This window comes from Oncorhynchus mykiss, chromosome 10, assembly GCF_013265735.2.
Source record: "Oncorhynchus mykiss isolate Arlee chromosome 10, USDA_OmykA_1.1, whole genome shotgun sequence".
Taxonomy (NCBI): domain Eukaryota; kingdom Metazoa; phylum Chordata; class Actinopteri; order Salmoniformes; family Salmonidae; genus Oncorhynchus; species Oncorhynchus mykiss.
This window is the reverse complement of record NC_048574.1, coordinates 38,795,114-38,815,478: the sequence shown is the minus strand read 5'-3', so window position 1 is coordinate 38,815,478 and position 20,365 is coordinate 38,795,114. Positions and strand designations below refer to the sequence as shown.

The window sequence follows — 20,365 nt, the reverse complement described above, 5'->3', positions numbered from 1 at the left end:
AAGATTGCTGTACACCAGCGGAACCCATCCAACTTGAAGGAGCTGGAGCAGTTTTACCTTGAAGAATGGGCAAAAATCCCAGTGGCTAGATGTGCCAAGCTTATAGAGACATACTCCAAGAGACTTGCAGCTGTATTGCTGCAAAATGTTTTTTTTTGTCTTACTTCTTGTTTGTTTCACAATAAAAAATATTTTGCATCTTCAAAATTGTAGGCAAATCCCCCCCAAAATCAAATTTAATTCAAGGTTAATTCCAACAAAATAGGAAAAATGCCCAGGGGGGTACATACTTTCGTAAGCCACTGTATGTGACCTACCAACTGATATATTTCGAGGCATGGTTACAAGGGTAGTGCTAACCTTAATTTTTAAATGTGTCTAACTGAAAAGACATTCGGGATTGTAAAATGACAAACATCTAAATCTTTTATTTAACCCCTCACAAAAAGAGAGTCTGTTAATGAACGATTGTATTACTTTAATGAGCTTTAACAGTGAGCAGGCACGGCTCCGCCCAAAATACAATAGAAACAGAAAACAGATTACATATACAACTAGAAACACAGATATGGGATAATATTTGTTTTAGAACGGAATTAGTAAGCACAGTTTTAAAACAAATCTCAGGAAAAAAAAAAGTTATTAGAACTAGTGCAAAAAGTTCTTAACATTAAAGCACAGTGTATAAAATGGCATAAGAAGTAGTCTCCTCACAGCATACAGGCTTAGGACACCAGTGTAGATTTATACCCCTTTTCCCTTCTCTGATTGAGGTACCAATCCTTTACATTCTAACGGATAAGCAACAGCGATGACTGACATAGGAGAGAGAAGGGTACAAGTGACCTTTTTGGAAATGGAGAGACCATACAATGTTACACACGTTAGTCATATAAGGCAGGCAAGATTTCCAATCCCAAGTTGCAGTTATCAACATTGTTGTCTCTTTTAGAGTGTTTGGCATCTTAAACCAGTTTATAATCAGCATGCTGACAATGTCCGTTAGATATTAAATGAAACAACACAGGCTGTCAAAAACAAAATATTGCACTTTTAGCAAAAGAAACGAGCAGTTTATCAGACTGACATGAGATTAGTTCTTACTAATTCATTGTGGGCATTAAAGGCTACAGTGATATAATTAAGCAATAAGGCACGAGGCGGTGTGGTATATAGCCAATATATATTGGCTAAGGGCTGTTCTTAGGGCCTGGATATAGCCATGGTATATTGGCCATGTACCACAAACGCCAGAGTTGCCTTATTGCTATTATAAACTGGTTACCAACATAATTAGAACAGTACAAATATTTTTGGGGGCATATTGTGGTATACAGTCTGATATACCACGGCTTTCAACCAATCAGCCATCAGGGCTCGAACCACCAATAGTATAATATATTTTATTTTAGATAAATAAATAATCTGAATCTCATGCATCTCATAGATCTCTGATTTGTTTATATTACTAAAATGCTCAGATATTCAAATCCAAGTTAAATTCATATACATACTGTATACAATACTCTGTAAAAACCTGTGCTATGATATAGTTTTTCAATAGTAAAATAGTTAAGATAGTTTTGTTAGGACATAAACAATATGCCTGTATTCTGGTAGACCAAGGTCACATATAGTATCTGTTTGGGAGGTGAACCCAAGGAATACTTTGTAAGATAAAAAACTATTCACAATTCCTATTTGTGAATCAATTTGTCACATTGGAAGACAGTTATTTTATTTCAGCTTCCCAAATACAAGCCCAATTTTTACCAACTATTTGTAAGAATAATACACAAATTATGCCAGGAAAAGAGAGGTCAGAAGTATTCAATCCAAGAAATCAGAAACATATGAGAACCATTTATATAATCATGCTCTAGCTTGTCTTTACAAATAACAAAACCGCTTCCCAACAGATTGCCTATGAATAAATCAAGGTGGATCTTTTTCTATATCTCTAATATTTAGAAGTATATTTATAAAGTTTTGGTTCATTCCAAATACTGTAATCACTGTATTTCACCATGAATGTAATGAACACACAAGAAGACATTGAGGGCATAGACACATGCCTCAGTTTTTTGATGACGCGATGCATTCACATCTTGAACATTTCTTAAACATTCAGCCATGATAACATTCTGCTCCAATTATCACTCTGGGTCTTTGTTATGTGTAATACGTGGTAAATTGTCTGTTTTATGAGTAAGAAATGATTGGTGTAGTTATAATACAGACAGTCTTCCATTGCACAATCATGTGCCTTCTGTAAGCGATTAGAGACCCAGTGGGGGTTTCAACTCGTTTCAATCAGCTTTGCATAAACACATGTTCCTCCACAGCATTAGTAGTGTACTTCTGACATCTATCAAAAACAACATGGTTTACCTTTGATTAGGATCTGTAATCCAATACTTGCATGAACTGATTCTACTTGGTGTATGATAATGAGGGTAGTGGTACTGAGAATAAGAATAATATTTACTCTGAGCCAAACAAAGTATTGTTGTGCGTATTCTGTTAGCTTGGAAGATGTAATGGTCATCTGATTTGTGTTGGGTCATTTACATTATATTGCTGACTTCTTCACTGTATTCACACACACACACACACACACACACACACACACACACACACACACACACACACACACACACACACACACACACACACACACACACACACACACACACACACACACACACACACACACACACACACACACACATCCAGATAAAAAAAATAGCATACGAGCCTGCAACTCATACTTTTCCCCACTGTGCAGTTCACAAACTCAACACCCAATGTCATACGTAAATCCCCAAAAACATCACTCAACTCATTAAATAGAGTAGTGATAAAACTTGAAAAAGGCCATTTGTACCCAAAACCTTCTCAGAAACAGCATACAGTACCTCTTTCAGTTACAAAATCGACGCTTCCTCTGGACCCTGGGATGATAGGAGACCCGCCTCTCTTTCCCTATGCCCTTTCATGTCCTCCTTACATGTGAGACATGTCTGGTTCTCAGTTTCGAAACCTCATCCACCTCCATACCTCTCTGTGTCGAGGTAGGGGAGGGCCCGTGCTTCGCCACTCCTCCGGTGTGGTGGAGGGTGAGGAGGTATACCGACCTGTAGCCTGCCCTGGAACGGTGTATAACCTCCTCATTGCTGATGTCCTGTGGAGGGGACTGGATGGAGAGAGAGGGTTATAAACGCCTCACTCCTCAGGTACTGTGAAGGAAGGGGTCTCTGTAGACTGGAGGCAGGGAACAGTAGAAACTCTTGTTCATATTCAGTCACTCCTCTCGGGCAGAGCTCTCCTCCAGGGGCAGGGGTACCATGGCCTCCAGGCCCACAGTGCCACTGCTCTGGACAGTGGAGAAGGAGACGACAGTGTGCAGCAGGATGAGGACCAGAACACACAGTCTTAGTCTGCTGCTGCACAGCCGCGATGCAGCTGACACGGGCGGGGAGCTGCGCCGCTGCCATGACGACGACCCTGGAAGCTGTGTCAGGGCGCACGCCGCCCCCACAGAGGGGTCGCAGCCACTCCATCTGACATCACAACACTCTGGGTCTGCATTGGTTAAATGGTTTTCTAGTAGCCCTGCATCACACACAGAGAAGAAACATAATTCAGATCCAGATTAGTTTTTCAGATGACAACAAACAAGATACCAGGCGATTCCAGCCCGGGAAAGCCCGAAAATATTTTTGGTATCTCAGAATGTTCTGGCAATTCTTACAAAGAAACGTCACTGGAAGGAATGATGTTTGACCTGCTCTTCACATTTGTATCACCATTTTTTGGAAAGTGATGACAGTGGTCATGAAAGTGGTCTACTGCAGAGATAGCCTGCAAAGTAATGACATACTTTCCAGGTCCATACCCAAACAGTTCGAACTACTAATTTTAAAAATTACTCTCTCCAGAAATAAGTCTCTCACTGTTGCTGCCTGCTACCGACCCCCCTCAGCTCCCAGCTGTGCCCTGGACACCATTTGTGAATTGATCGCCCCCCATCTAGCTTCAGAGTTTGTTCTGTTAGGTGACCTAAACTGGGATATGCTTAACACCCCGGCAGTCCTACAATCTAAGCTAGATGCCCTCAATCTCACACAAATCATCAAGGAACCAACCAGGTACAACCCTAAATCTGTAAACAAGGGCACCCTCATAGATGTTATCCTGACCAACTGGCCCTCCAAATACACCTCCGCTTTCTTCAATCAGGATCTCAGCGATCACTGCCTCATTGCCTGTATCCGCTACGGGCCCGCAGTCAAATGACCACCCCTCATCACTGTCAAACGCTCCCTAAAACACTTCTGCGAGCAGGCCTTTCTAATCGACCTGGCCCGGGTATCCTGGAAGGATATTGACCTCATCCTGTCAGCTGAGGATGCCTGGTCATTCTTTAAAAGTAATTTCCTCACCATCTTAGATAAGCATGCTCCGTTCAAAAAATGCAGAACTAAGAACAGATATAGCCCTTGGTTCACTCCAGACCTGACTGCCCTCGACCAGCACAAAAACATCCTGTGGCGGACTGCAATAGCATCAAATAGTCCCCGCGATATGCAACTGTTCAGGGAAGTCAGGAACCAATACACGCAGTCAGTCAGGAAAGCAAAGGCCAGCTTTTTCAAGCAGAAATGTGCATCCTGTAGTTCTAACTCCAAAAAGTTCTGGGACACTGTAAAGTCCATGGAGAACAAGAGCACCTCCTCCCAGCTGCCCACTGCACTGAGGCTAGGTAACACGGTCACCACTGATAAATCCATGATAATCAAAAACTTCAACAAGCATTTCTCAATGGCTGGCCATGCCTTCCTCCTGGCTACTCCAATCTCGGCTAACAGCTACTCGCCCAAGCCTCCCCAGCTTCTCCTTTACCCAAATCCAGATAGCAGATGTTCTGAAAGAGCTGCAAAACCTGGACCCGTACAAATCAGCTGATCTTGACAATCTGGACCCTCTATTTCTGAAACTATCCACAGCCATTGTCGCAACCCCTATTACCAGCCTGTTCAACCTCTCTTTCATATCGTCTGAGATCACCGCAGTCATCCCTCTCTTCAAAGGGGGAGACACCCTGGACCCAAACTGTTACAGACCTATATCCATCCTGCCCTGCCTATCTAAGGTCCTAGAAAGCCTAGTGAACAAACAGATCACTGACCATCTCGAATCCCACCGTACCTTCTCCGCTGTGCAATCTGGTTTCCGAGCCGGTCACGGGTGCACCTCAGCCACGCTCAAGGTACTAAACGATATCATAACCTCCATCGATAAAAGACAGTACTGTGCAGCCGTCTTCATCGACCTGGCCAAGGCTTTAGACTCTGTCAATCACCATATTCTTATCGGCAGACTCAGTAGCCTCGGTTTTTCTAATGATTCCCTGATCCACCTCTACGCAGACGACACCATTCTGTATACTTCTGGTCCTTCCTTGGACACTGTGCTATCTAACCTCCAAACGAGCTTCAATGCCATACAACACTCCTTCCGTGGCCTCCAACTGCTCTTAAACGCTAGTAAAACCAAATGCATGCTTTTCAACCGTTCGCTGCCTGCACCCGCACGCCTGACTAGCATCACCACCCTGGATGGTTCCGACCTAAAATATGTGGACATCTATAAGTACCTAGGTGTCTGGCTAGACTGTAAACTCTCCTTCCAGACTCATATCAAACATCTCCAATCAAAAAATCTAATCTAGAGTCGGCTTTCTATTCCACAACAAAGCCTCCTTCACTCACGCCGCCAAACTTACGCTAGTAAAACTGACTATCCTACCGATCCTCGACTTCGGCGATGTCATCTACAAAATAGCTTCCAATACTCTACTCAGCAAACTGGATGCAGTTTATCACAGTGCCATCCATTTTGTTACTAAAGCACCTTATACCACCCACCACTGCGACCTGTAAGCTCTAGTCGGCTGGTCCTCGCTACATTTTCGTCGCCAGACCCACTGGCTCCAGGTCATCTACAAGTCCATGCTAGGTAAAGCTCTACCTTATCTCAGTTCACTGGTCATGATGGCAACACCCACCCGTAGCACGCGCTCCAGCAGGTGTATCTCACTGATCATCCCTAAAGCCAACACCTCATTTGGCTGGCTTTCCTTCCAGTTCTCTGCTGCCTGTGACTGGTACGAATTGCAAAAATCGCTGAAGTTGGAGACTTTTATCTCCCTCACCAACTTTAAACATCTGCTATCTGAGCAGCTAACCGATCGCTGCAGCTGTACATAGTCCATCGGTAAATAGCCCACCCATTTTTACTTACCTCATCCCCATACTGTTTTCATTTATTTACTTTTCTGCACATTTGCACACCAGTATCTCTACCTGCACATGACCATCTGATAATTTATCACTCCAGTGTTAATCTGCTAAATTGTAATTATTCGCCTACCTCCTCATGCCTTTTGCACACAATGTATATAGACTCTTTTTTTTCTTTTTTCTACTGTGTTATTGACTTGTTTATTGTTTACTCCATGTGTAACTCTGTGTAGTTGTCTGTTCACACTGCTATGCCTTATCTTGGCCAGGTCGCAGTTGTAAATGAGAGCTTGTTCTCAACTAGCCTACCTGGTTAAATAAAGGTGAAATAAATAAAATAAAAAAATACAATTATAGGCCCTTTCTAGACCTATACAGTGCCTTCTGAAAGTATTCATACTCCTTGACTTATTCCACATTTTGTTGTTTTACAGCCTGAATTCAAAACTGATTAAATTAAACATTTTTTTTTACCAATCTACAAACAATACAAAGTGAAATTGTTGCACATTTTTTGAAAATGAAATACAGAAATATGACATTTACATAAGTATTCACACCCCTGAGTCAATGCTTTGTAGAAGCAACGGTTACTGCAGGGAGTCTTTCTGGCTAAAAGCTTTCCACACTTGGATTGTGCAACATTTGTCCATTATTCAAGCACTGTCAAATTCGTTCTTGATCATTGCTAGAAAACCCCTTTCATGTCTTGCCATAGATTTTCATGTAGATGTAAGTAAAAACTGTAACATGGCCACTCAGGAACATTCACTGCCTTCTTTGTAAGCAACTTGTGTTTTACGTTATTGTCCTGCTGAAAGGTAAATTCATATACCAGTGTCTGGTGGAAAGCAGACTGAACCAGGTTTTCCTTTGGGATTTTGCATGTGCTGAGCTCCATTCCATTTATTTTCTATCCTGAAAAACTCCCCAGTTCTTAATGATTGCAAGCATACCCATAATATGATGCAGCCACCACTCTGCTGGAAAATATGAGGAGTGGTACTCAGCAATGTGTTGAATTGGATTTGCCCCAAACATAACACCTTGTATTGAGGACCAAAAGTTAATTTATTTTCCACATATTTTTCAGTTTTACTTTAGTGCATTTTGCAAACAGAATGCATGTTTTGGAATATTTGTTATTCTGTACGGATTTTCTTCTTTTCACTCTGTCAATTAGGTTAGTTTTGTGGAGTAACTACAATGTTGTTGATCCATTCTCAGTTTTCTACTATCACTGCCCTTAACTCATTAGTCTTATGGTAAAATCCCTGAGCGGTTTCCTTCCTCCTTCAACTGAGTTAGGAAGGACATCTGTATCTTTGTAGGGACTGGGCGTATTAATACACCATCAAAAGTGTAATTAATAACTTCACTATACTCAAAAAACATCTACCAATAGGTGCCCTTTTTTGCGAGCCATTGGAAAACCTCCCTGGTCTTTGTGGTTGAATCGATATTTGAAATTCACTGCCCGACTAAGGGACCTTACAGATAATTGTATTTGTGGGGTACAGAGAGGGGGGTAGCCATACAAAAATAATGTTAAACACTATTACTGCACACAGAGTGAGTCCATGCAACTTATTATGTGACTTGTAAAGCAAATGTGTATTTTGGAACTTGCATAGACTTGCCATAACAAAGGAGTTGAATACTTATCGACTCAAGACATTTCAGCTTTTTAATTAGTAAACAATTTGAAAAACATAATTCCACTTCGACGACATGGGTTATTGTGTGGTAGCCAGTGACAACATTTTTTGATTATTACATTTTACAATTCTGGCTGTATAACAACAAAATGTAGAAAAATGTAAGGTCTGTGAATACTTTCTGAAGGCACTGTACTACGACCCGTACATCATACATCTTGTTTTCTAAAATATGGACTCGGTCTAGATTCTGTAATACAATTTTTCACATTAATTTATTAAACAGTAAAAATATTAATATGAATATCTCAAAAAGATTTTGCTTATTTTTTGTTTGGAAAACAATATTTTTGAAGACATTGCCCATACTTTAACCATATCGACATGTACATACTACCTCAATCAGCCTGACTAACCAGTGTCTGTATATAGCCTCGCTACTGTTGTTTTTCACTGTCTTTTTACGGTTGTTTGATTTCTTTACTTACCTATTGTTCACCTAATACCTTTTTTGCACTATTGGTTAAGAGCCTGCAAGTAAGCATTTCACTGTAAGGTCTGTTGTATTCGGCGCACATGACAAATACTTTGATTTGATTTTATACACTACCGTTCAAAAGTTTGGGGTCATTTAGAAATGTCCTTGTTTTTGAACAAAAAGCACATTTTTTGTCCATTAAAATAACATCAAGTTGATCAGAAATACAGTGTAGACATTGTTAATGTTATAAATGACTATTGTAGCAGGAAACGGCTGATTTTTCATGGAATATCTACATTGGCATACGGAGGCCCATTATCAGCAACCATCACTACCTGGATTATGTTGGAGAGGCTTCCATTAAAGAACACCCTCTGTGTTCTGTTAGACAGGTAACTCTTTATTTACAATATAGCAGGGGGTGTAAAGCCATAACACATATGTTTTTCCAGCAGCAGACGATGATCGATAACGCAAAAGCTGCACTGAAGTCAAACAAACAGCCCCAAAAATATTTTGATTATCAATTTCCCTCAGCCAATCATCAGTCATTTGTGTAAGTGCTGTGCTTCTTGAATGTCCTTCCCTATAAGCGTGCTGAAAGTCTGTTGTCAATTTGTTTACAGTAAAATAGCATTGTACTTGGTCAAACACTATTTTTTCCAAAACTTTACTAAGGGTTGGTAACAGGCTGATTGGTCTGCTATTTGAGCCAGTAAAGTGCGCTTTACTATTCTTTGGTAGCGGAATGACTTTTACTTCCCTCCAGAATTGAGGGCACACAATTTCTAGTAGGCTTAAATTGAAGATATGGCAAATAGGAGTGGCGATATCGTCCGCTATTATCCTAAGTCATTTTCCATCCAAGATGTCAGACTCCGGTGGCTTGTCATTGTTGATAGACAGCAATAATGTTTTCCCCTCTTCCATACTCAACTTTACGGAATTCAAAATTACAATTCTTGTCTTTCTTAATTTGGTCAGATACACTTGGATGTGTAGTGTCAGTGTTTGTTGCTGGCATGTCATACCTAAGTTTGCTAATCTTGCCAATGAAAAAATAATTAAAGTAGTTGGCAATATCAGTCGGTTTTGCAATGAATAAGCCATCTGATTCAATGAATGATGGAGCTGAGTTTGCCTTATTTCCGCAAATTTCATTGAAGGTGCTCCAAAGCTTTTTACTATCATTCTTTGTCATTTATCTTTGTATGATACTCTAGTTTCTTATTCTTTTTATTCAGTTTAGTCACATGATTTCTCAATTTGCAGCCAGATTTATTAGGCATTTGTTTGCCTCATCCCTCTCAACCATACCATTTTTTCAATTCCTCATCAATCCACGGGAATTGAACAGTTTTTTCTTAATGGGAGCATACTGGGATGAGCAATTTCATAAATGTGTCAAGTGCAACGTCTGTTTGCACCACAGACCAACAGATATTCTTTACATGAACAACATAGGAATCACTACAAAACGTATTGTATGACCTCTTATACACTATATTAGGCCCAGGCTTTGGAACTTTGGTTTTCCTAGATATGGCTATTATATTGTGGTCACTGCATCTGGATACCACTTTCAAGCATGAGTAAAGATGTGATCAGTACATGTTAATGATTTCATTCCTGTGCTGTTTGTAACTACCCTGGTAGGTTGACTGATAACCTGAACCAGGTTGCAGGTACTAGTGAATATTTTTCTTGAGTAGTCCCAGAAAGTCCTCCGTAATTTGACTCCCCCCTCATGCGAGAGAAAGGCCTATAGTAGGGTGTGCTTGGGAAAGATGGCGGAAGTGGATGATGAGTTCGAATCAAGCACAGTTTGTGTAGACGAATGTTCAGAATGGACAACAGTAGAATTGAAACCTGGAACAAAATGTACATTTTCTAAAATTGTAGTGGAGGATATGTGTATGAATCGCTTCTTGTTGGGATGCGTTTGTTGAATAAGGATGCATATGTGGGAGACCTGTTTGAGGTGTCGAAAATGGTTAGTATGCACTGGGAAAAGTGGACTCTGTCAGAGTGACCAGGAGTGGTCTTATTTTGATTCATTGCATTTCTGAAGAACAGAGGAAGATTGCAGTGAGCCTCAAAAGGATCCGGAAAACAGATTTTCCATTGTTGAGGTAATGGCAGCTACTGTCAACTACAGGCACAGATAGAACAAGGAGCTAGTTATAAAACAATCTGAGATATCCAAAACATTTTCAGGCCTTCCTGGTGTGGAATCGACCCACAGTTTCTGTGCAAATACATGAGCTTGAGAGAAAAATGGTAACAACAATAACGACTAAATGTCACTCAAGGCACCAATCATACTGTACCTGTACAGATGAAACTGGATAGTCCTCCGTAGACCAAGTCGTCATTGTCTGGTAACACAAAGGGGCACATGGTCTGGACCTCCAGACAATATTGCTTGCAGGGAATCCTGTGTTGACACTGGCTCTGGGTGGCGTTGAAGTATTCTGAGCATAACCAGGCTTTGTAGACTGACTGCAAGAGAAGAGCACAGCGCCTGGCAGCTTTCACACACAGCAGGTTTTTGTCATTGCAGTGTAATTGATGGACATTAAAACCATTTCTACAGTATTAGGGCAGCAGCTACTACAAACATCTATTTTCTGCTGAGGTGGAAATGGGTAGCTATAGTGAATCCTCTATAAGGGGACAGATGATACAAATTGGGCTGACTACAGTGATAGAAAACTTTGCCAAAACAAAGCCAACCCAGTATACACTTTGTCAAGGCCATCTCCAGGCCATCAGACTGTTGAACAGCTATCCCTACAGTAGTTGGCTACCTGCCCAGGACTCTGCCCTGCACCTTGATACTAATGCCCCATGTATATAGAGTCATTGAATGCTGGTCACTTCATATTCTGTTTATATACTGTTGCTTGTATGTGCATATGTATATACTTTATTCTCGAGATAGCTCATCCAAATATACCAACAGTGGCTTGCGAAAGTATTCACCCCCCTGGGCATTTTTCCTATTTTGTTGCCTTAAAACCTGGAATTAACATGTATTTTTGGGGGGTTTGTATCATTTGATTTACACAACATGCCTACCACTTAAAAGAAGCAAAATATTTTTTATTGTGAAACAAACAAGAAATAAGACAAAAAAACAACTGAAAACTTGAGCATGAATAACTATTCACCCCCTCAAAGTCAACACTCTGTAGAGACACCTTTTGCAGCAATGACAGCTGCAAGTCTCTTGGGGTATGTCTCTATAAGCTTGACACATCTAGCTACTGGGATGTTTGCCAATTCTTCAAGGCAAACTGCTCCAGCTCCTTCAAGTTGGATGGGTTCCGATTGTGTACAGCAATCTTTAAGTCATAACACAGATTCTCAATTGGATTGAGGTCTGGGCTTTGACTAGGCCATTCCAAGACATTTAAATGTTTCCCCTTAAACCACTCGAGTGTTGCTTTAGCAGTATGCTTAGGGTCATTGTCCTGCTGGAAGGTGAACCTCCATCCCAGTCTCAAATCTCTGGAAGACTGAAACAGGTTTCCCTCAAGAATTTCCCTGTATTTAGCACCATCCATCATTCCTTCTATTCTGACCAGTTTCCCAGTCCCTGCCAATGAAAACATCCCCATAGCATGATGTTGCCACCACCATGCTTCACTGTGGGGACTTGTTCTCAGGGTGATGAGAGGTGTTGGGTTTGCGCAAGACATAGTGTGTTCCTTGATGGCCAAAAAGCTACATTTTAGTCTAATCGAATCAGAGTGCCTTCTTCCATATGTTTGAGGAGTCTCCCACATGCCTTTTGGCGAACACCAAACGTGTTTGCTTATTTAGTTTTTTAAGCAATGGCTTTTGTCTGTCCACTATTCTGTAAAGTCCAGCTCCGTGGAGTGTATTGCATAAAGTGGTCCTATGGACAGATACGCCAATCTCCGCTGTGGAGCTTTGCAGCTCCTTCAGGGTTATCTTTGGTCTCTTTGTTGCCTCTCTGATTAATGCCCTCATTGCCTGGTCTGTGAGTTTTGGTGGCCGGCGTTCTCTTGGCAGGTTTGTTGTGGTGCCATATTCTTTCCATTTTTTAATAATGGATTTAATGGTGCTCCATGGGATGTTCAAAGTTTCTGATATTCTTTATAACCCAACCCAGATCTGTACTTTTCCACAACTTTGTCCCCGACCTGTTTGGAGAGCTCCTTGGTCTTCATGGTGCCGCTTGCATGGCGGTGCCCCTTGCTTTGTGGTGTTGCAGACTCTGGGGCCTTTCAGAACATATACTGAGATCATGTGACAGATCATGTGACACTTAGATTGCACACAGGTGGACTTTATTTAACTAATTGTGTGACTTCTAAAGGTAATTGGTTGCACTAGATCTTATTTAGGGGCTTCATAGGAAAGGGGTGAATACATATGCATGCACCACTTTTCCGTTATTTTTTTCCTTTCACTTCACCAATTTGGACTATTTTGTGTATGTCCTTTACATGAAATCCAAATAAAATCCATTAAAATGACAGGTTGTAATTCTACAAAATTGGAAAAACGCCAAGGGGGATGATTACTTTTACAAGGCACTGTACTACAGTACATACCATTTTATTTCGTAATGATATACTGTCTATACACCCCACATATTTATATTCTGGGTTCTTTCTGACACATGCTAACTAATACAATCTACTCTGGATAGTTACTTGGACTTGTTCAGTCATTTCTTGATTTCTTGTTTTGATTATTGAGTATTTGTGAGACATTCTACTGCACTGTTGGAGCTAGTAACACAGTACATTCTACTGTACTGTTGGAGCTAGTAACACAACACATTGTACTGTACTATTGGAGCTAGTAACACAAGACATTCTACTGTACTGTTGGAGCTAGTAACAAGACATTCTACTGTACTGTTGGAGCTAGTAACACAAGACATTCTACTGTACTGTTGGAGCTAGTAACACAAGACATTCTACTGTACTGTTGAGGCTAGTAACACAAGACATTCTACTGTACTGTTGGAGCTAGTAACACAACACATTGTACTGTACTGCTGGAGCTAGTAACACAAGACATTCTACTGTACTGTTGGAGCTAGTAACACAAGACATTCTACTGTACTGTTGAGGCTAGTAACACAAGACATTCAACTGTACTGTTGAGGCTAGTAACACAAGACATTCTACTGTACTGTTGGAGCTAGTAACACAAGACATTCTACTGTACTGTTGGAGCTAGTAACACAACACATTCTACTGTACTGTTGAGGCTAGTAACACAAGACATTCAACTGTACTGTTGGAGCTAGTAACAAGACATTATACTGTACTGTTGAGGCTAGTAACACAAGACATTCTACTGTACTGTTGGAGCTAGTAACACAAGACATTCTACTGTACTGTTGGAGCTAGTAACAACACAATCTACTGTACTGTTGGAGCTAGTAACACAAGACATTCTACTGCGCTGTTGGAGCTAGTAACAAGACATTCTACTGTACTGTTGGAGTTAGTAACACAAGACATTCTACTGTACTGTTGGAGCTAGTAACACAAGACATTCTACTGCGCTGTTGGAGCTAGTAACACAAGACACTCTTCTGTACTGTTGGAGCTAGTAACACAAGACATTCTACTGCGCTGTTGGAGCTAGTAACACAAGACATTCTACTGCACTGTTGGAGCTAGTAACACAAGACACTCAAGTGCACTGTTGGAGCTAGTAACACAAGCATTTCACTGCAGCTGCTATAACACCTGCAAATTTGTACGCGACCAATAAACTTGATTTTATTCAGGGCTGTAGCCATGGAACCCTATAGTGAAATTTACTGAGTCAGCCACTGTGGTAATGCACACTGTAAATCACTGTAAGACAAGCACTGTATGGGGCCAGTGAACTACATTGAGTACAGTACAATGTAGCTAAAGGAAAGCCAGGGTACATCTTCATCCTACTCAGGAAGCTCTCCACCAGGCCCTGTGTTTGATTAAGTAAGAGAGATAAATATAGATGATAATATGAGCAAGGCAGCAGCAGCAGCCCTCCACAGACAGAGGCACAGGAAACAGGGCAGCAGTGATGTAGACAGAGGACCACAGCAGTTTCTTCACCTCGCTCTGCTGTGGAGCCAAGGGCTACCGCTGTCATGCCAGCAGGATGAGCCAGAGCCTTTCACAGCCATTCTATGTATCATATGGTCAGCCTCCCATCACTACACCCAATACTACAACCTGTCTTTTCTTTATTCACAACAGGATAAGGGTAGGTACTGGTCGGTTCCTGGATGAGAGACTAGATACTGCTGGAAGTGGTGTTGGACGGCTAGTAGGAAGCACTCTTTCCGCTGCTCTAAAAAAAATATCAACGCCCCAGGGCAGTGATTGGAGATATTGCCCTGTGTAGCGTGCCGTCTTTTGGATGGGCCGTTAAAACGGGTGTCCTGACTCTCTGTTGTCACTAAAGATCCCATGGCACTTATCGTATGAGTAAGCGTGTTAATCCCAATGTCCTGGGTACATTTCTGTCCATCGTACCATCATGGTCACCTAACCATCAACAGTTTCCAATTGGCTCATTCATCCCCCTCCTCTCTCCTGTAACGATTCCCCAGGTCGTTGCTGTAAATGGGAATGTGTTCTCAGTCAACTTATATGGTCAAATAAAATTATACAATTCTGAAGACGAGTCAGCCCCACCAAGAGTAAACATTGTGAAGGATGAGGATGTCTGCTGCGACACAAATCTAAGTACAGATACTCAATTATTTTATTGCACAATTACAACACAATACATCAAACACTACAGTATATTACAACTTTGTCCAATGTTCTGTGTCTCCCTCTACATGCTTTCTTGGTTCATCTTTCAATTACAAACCCCACTCACTCCTGAGAGAGACAGAGACGAGAGAGGAATTCCCTGACTACATTTCCATACACATTAACCTGCAGTATGTTGCTGACAGATGGTACGCTGGAATTGTGTTTCCAGAATGACAAAGACCATCAAGGAACTCATCAACATCCACATGAACAAGGGGGCTCAGAGAACTGAACCCATCTGATTGAATAAGTTAACACCACAGAAGGTGACTCTGTAACATAAGACGTTATCAAACATCGTGTTTTACAAGACACTTGTGCAGAGTAAGAAAAAAAAGAGCTAGAGGCTGTTTTGTATGTACAACCTATTGCAACACAATACTAATCCTGCAATACAAAATGAAATAGTTGCGAGAGATGAGGCGATTAGACCAGCATCCCGGAGTCGCCTCTCCAATGTTGACGTTGAGACTGGTGTTTTGCGGGTACTATTTCATTAAGCTGCCAATTGAGGACTTGTGAGGTGTTGGTTTCTCAAACTAGACACTAATGTACTTGTCCTCTTGCTCAGTTGTGTACTGGAGGGGTGCAACTCAACTTTAGGAAGGTGTTCTTAATGTTTTGTACACTCGGTGTATAATAAGCCTAGTGCATGGTAGCTGGCAGAGAAAGGAACCAGTGATGGTAGGGAAACATTGATTTTAGGTTTCATCAATGAACCTCCAGAGAACACTGATTCATTCAATCTTAATCTGGGATTAAATTCAAAGCTACTTCATCCTCCTCTTGCGATGCCATTGCATCAGTGTAGTGTCTGCAATCTGTACTAAGACTCACTTGTACACGGTTGAATTGGGGACAATTCAGTTTCACAGCACACAGCAATCAAAGATGGCGACTGGAGTGCATGTGCGCACATAACACTCGGGGCCAAATGCAAACTCTGCTCTCCCTTGCTCTTTGGTAAATTATGGAGATCCCCAATTTAGCTACTGATTTTAAACACGTGTGAGTGTGGCTATGAAATACCAGTTATCAGTGTAAGTTGACTATAGTTATTTCCTTCATTTATCCAAAATTGGAGTGGAGGATACGTGTTTGAATGATAATGAATCACTTCTTGTTGGGATGCATTTGTTGAGTAAGGATGCATATGTGGGAGACCCGTTTGAGGTGTCAAATGGTGAAGTAAGGTCTAAGGCACTGCATCTCAGTGCAAGACGCGTCACTATAGTCCCTGGTTTGAATCCATGCTGTATCACATCCGGCTGTGATTGGAAGTCCCATAGGGCGGCGCACAATTGGCCCAGTGTCATCCGGGTTTGGCCGGGGTAGGCCATCATTGTAAATAAGAATTTGTTCTTAACTGACTTGCCTAGTTAAATACATGTAAAGGTTAAATTTAAAAAAATACAAAATAATTTAAAGTATGCGCTGGGAAAAGTCTGTCAGAGTGACCAGGAGAGGTCTTCTTTAGATTCATTGTATTTCTGAAGAACAGAGCAAGATTGCAGTGAGCCTCAAAAGAATCCGGACAACAGAAGTTTTGTCTTAGTAGAGCACCCGTCAAAGGAGTCATCTTGGTGTGACATCGGATGTTCAGGTTGAATCTCCTATGCGGCGGCTATTAAAATAATTGAGAAAACAAATGATGCTAGTGAAGATATGGTAGTCAATGCACCACAGCCTGTAGTAAATGTTTGCTGCCAGTCAAAAGATACCTTGGTGGATTTTGTGGCGTTCATTGCCACAGGTATAAACCGTACGGCACAAGTCTCAACGAAGGCTAAGAAACTGGAGCTTAGTGTGACTGCGGGAGAAAGGTTTTGGGGATTTAAGGATTTTACATCTAAAGACCTGCAAAGGGTACTGGTGCTGGAAGACCCACCCTTCCAGGTTTCTCTTGAGCCTGTGTAGGGATCAGATTAGTTTTATTTTTTTCACAGAAAAGTTGTTGAATTTTTTCTTTTTGTAGTTTGGTAGTTTTATGGTAGTTTGTTACTGTTTTTGGCAATTTTGTTTCCATCCCGCACAGTAGGTGCGCATTAAATGCACATTAAATTGCGCGATCGCCAATATACCATAGAAGAAGAAGGTGTTAACCCATGTTCACGGTTAGCCACTGTTATGTAAATACAAGCTGAAAAGTATCAGTGGCCTGGGCTTGGCCCTCGATACGAGACGCGCCAGCGCACGTGTGCTTGTACACCATCGGATAAATGAGACACCCACACTACTTTTCCCCACGGGTTCTGCCATTTTGTCCTGTCCCCAACTCAAAGATGATGGAAAAATGAAGATGTCCCACTCAGGCCGTTTACCATTGAACAAAAATTGTCACAGTACGCTACTTCCTGGTTCAAGTCCCATTCTGCTTTTAGGCTTCAAATTCATGAAAATGTGGTCATTCAAGAAATATGTCAAATGTTATTTGTTGATTCATTTAGTTTTGATTGTGTTATTGTATTTTTCGTAATCGAAAACCTACATAGAAGGCATTGGGTAAAGATAATTAATCCACAAATACAAATATAATTTTAGATATATCTTAAATGACCCCATTTTCATGAATTTAATGATATAAGCTTGAAGCCCATTCAAAAACTGTAAAGGACTTGAACCAGGCGGGACATTCATAGGGTGTTCCGTTCTGCTCTCCTATAGACACCAATGCGATAGCAGCTACTGTAGGTCTGGTCTGCTTAGTTCATTGACTGTATATGAACCAGAAAAAAATGAGGGAGAGGGATTTTTCCGCTTCCTCTTCCGTCTCTGCCCTAATTTTGGGCGTGACAATTATTTCATCAAATTTGTGAAAACATGGTCATTTTAGATATTTACAATTATATCAGTGCTTGTGGGTAAAAACTACAAGGCAACTTCCTGGAAAACGACAAGTCACTTTCATACCATATTTCTTATTAGTTTCTTGAGATATATAACAGTTTGTTTGAGAAAGGCCTGTGACAATTGTGCTATGTCTGGTTTAGACATTATATAGCCTCATTGTTGGATAAAATAAGTTACCAGTTATTTGGTCAAGTGCACCCCTGCTCATTGTGGTTTAGCCCGAGAGTGGCACTAGGGGTGTGCTCAGCAGGACACAAGTTATGTTCAGATAGAAATATGCTATATAGAACAAACATGCCTCTCTGACATGTAGAATAAAGAATCACCTGGAAATCAGTGTTTTTACGCTTTTATGTGTCATCCTCTGGGTTTCTTGTACTTTTAAATACCTTTTTAAAGGTAACGTCAGTGATATGAAGTAGATCATACATACCCAGCAGGCGGTCCGGATCAGGATCAGTACCAATAATGGGATCAATACGGACAGCTATTCCCATGTTAAAATGTTATGGAATGCATTTGCTCCATTGTTTTTCATGGTAGGTCACTCTGGTAGGCCTACATTATGATCAAATAGCCACAGCAGCCTACTCGGCCACTGTTAAAACTGTAACTTAAAGCGGGTACAGCCTCAGTGTTCACAGTAAATCCTCATAGTTGCACAGAATTTTCATAATGTTCAAGTTTGCACTCAGCAGACCTGAAATTTTGTCAGTGTTGAAAAAAAGTAGAGGAAACATTGCTTGCGTGGTGGGGGTTTGTTACTACGCCATAAAGAATGATAGAGTTCGTCCGCCCTTGAGTGCGTCCACCAATTTATTGTAGTTAACCACAGGAGGTTGATGGCACCTTAATTGGGGAGAAAGGAATCGTAGTAATGACTGTAGCGGAATTACTGGAATGGTAACAAATACATAAAACACAAGATTTCCAGATGTTTGATGCCATTCCATTTGCTCAGTTCCAGCCATTATTATGAGATGTTCTCCCCTCAGCAGCCTCCTGTGTAGTCAACTGGGTGGGACTTCCAACTTCATTGGCTGATCTCTCATGTCATGTCCAACCAGGTCATCTGGAGGGATTATCTAATTGTGAAGAAGAAAATGGACTACTGCCCATGCTGTCAAAAACGCTATAATGGCACAGATACAAAGATGAGTCCTCTATCTAACTCTATGTACTACACTGATAAATGACAGTATCCCTCCGGACATTTGTCACCTAGGAAATGTGTGTGGTAGTTGAGTACCCCTGATGTGAATGCAAAAGTAAACAGCATAGAGGGTCAATTTCAGCAACAACTAAGAGTGTTGGAGCTCGTGGCTAAACTCTCCATTGTTCTGGTTCCGTGGCTACCACATTGTAAGAGTGTGAAACGAACCCATGCACATGCGCAGATACTATGTGTGACTGTGTGAGAGCGAAGTCTTGCATCTTACTCATCACAATATCTGTGGTGCTGCTCATGCAACGTCATTTCGCTGACTCTACCTTTAAACTGTACAAATTGTTTTACCCAGAATAAAATTAATCAATCAGTATTGATTATTTTAGATTCGATTTTGATATCGGAACCTGTCAAATGTGGCTCATAGTTTGTTTTTATAAGTACTTTAGCTTATTTCTTAAGTTCTTTCTTTGTATTGTTTTTGTGTTTATTGTTTTGTACTGTTAGGTATTACTGCACTGTTGGAGCTAGAAACACAAGCATTTCACTCCACCTGTGATAACACCTGCTAAATATGTGTACAAGCCCAAAACAATTTGATTTGATTTATTTTGCCAACATTATATTTATTCTAACCACCTCTACCATCAATTTGATTTGAAATGACATATTTTTCCTCTTCTCATCCTTAGCCTCTTACCTGCCTGTCTCCCCGACCGCAAGACACGTTTATCTTTTCAACATGGATAAACGTCTGGAGCATGTTAGAACTTGGAGATGTTGGATGATGCATCTGGAAAACTTCAATCTAGCAAGCGTAAGTTGACTTCACAATGATGAACTGAGACATACAGTGAACTTTAAAGGCCACCTATGTCCACCACTGAGAACACTGTGTCTAGGCCAGTTTGATTGATGCCGCCAAAGACCTATAGCGCTGACCTGCCATACTGTAGGGCATTTTTCAGTGGGCTCCAAACAAATTGCATAGAGAACAAGAACACAACAGAATCAACTTTAAGTGCTGCACACAGTTGGATGGAGTCTACTTTTCTAGCTAATAGGGGGCTCTTCACTCTTCTGTAGCAATATGG

General features: G+C 41.1%; 1 protein-coding gene across 2 annotated transcripts in view; it reads right to left on the bottom strand.

Annotated features, from left to right (window-relative positions):
• Positions 1 to 461: 461 nt before the first annotated feature.
• The window catches only part of LOC110533845 (transmembrane protein FAM155B-like), a 59,575-nt gene continuing 39,671 nt past the window's right edge, over positions 462 to 20,365 (bottom strand). For both annotated transcript variants that reach the window (XM_021618385.2, XM_021618386.2), the window contains exons 2-3: positions 10,775 to 10,946; positions 462 to 3,615 (exon numbers count right to left, since the gene is read on the bottom strand). In XM_021618385.2, coding sequence (XP_021474060.1) covers positions 3,305 to 3,615; positions 10,775 to 10,946 — 483 coding nt within the window. In that variant the 3' untranslated portion in view covers positions 462 to 3,304. The remainder of the gene's footprint in view (positions 3,616 to 10,774; positions 10,947 to 20,365) is intronic.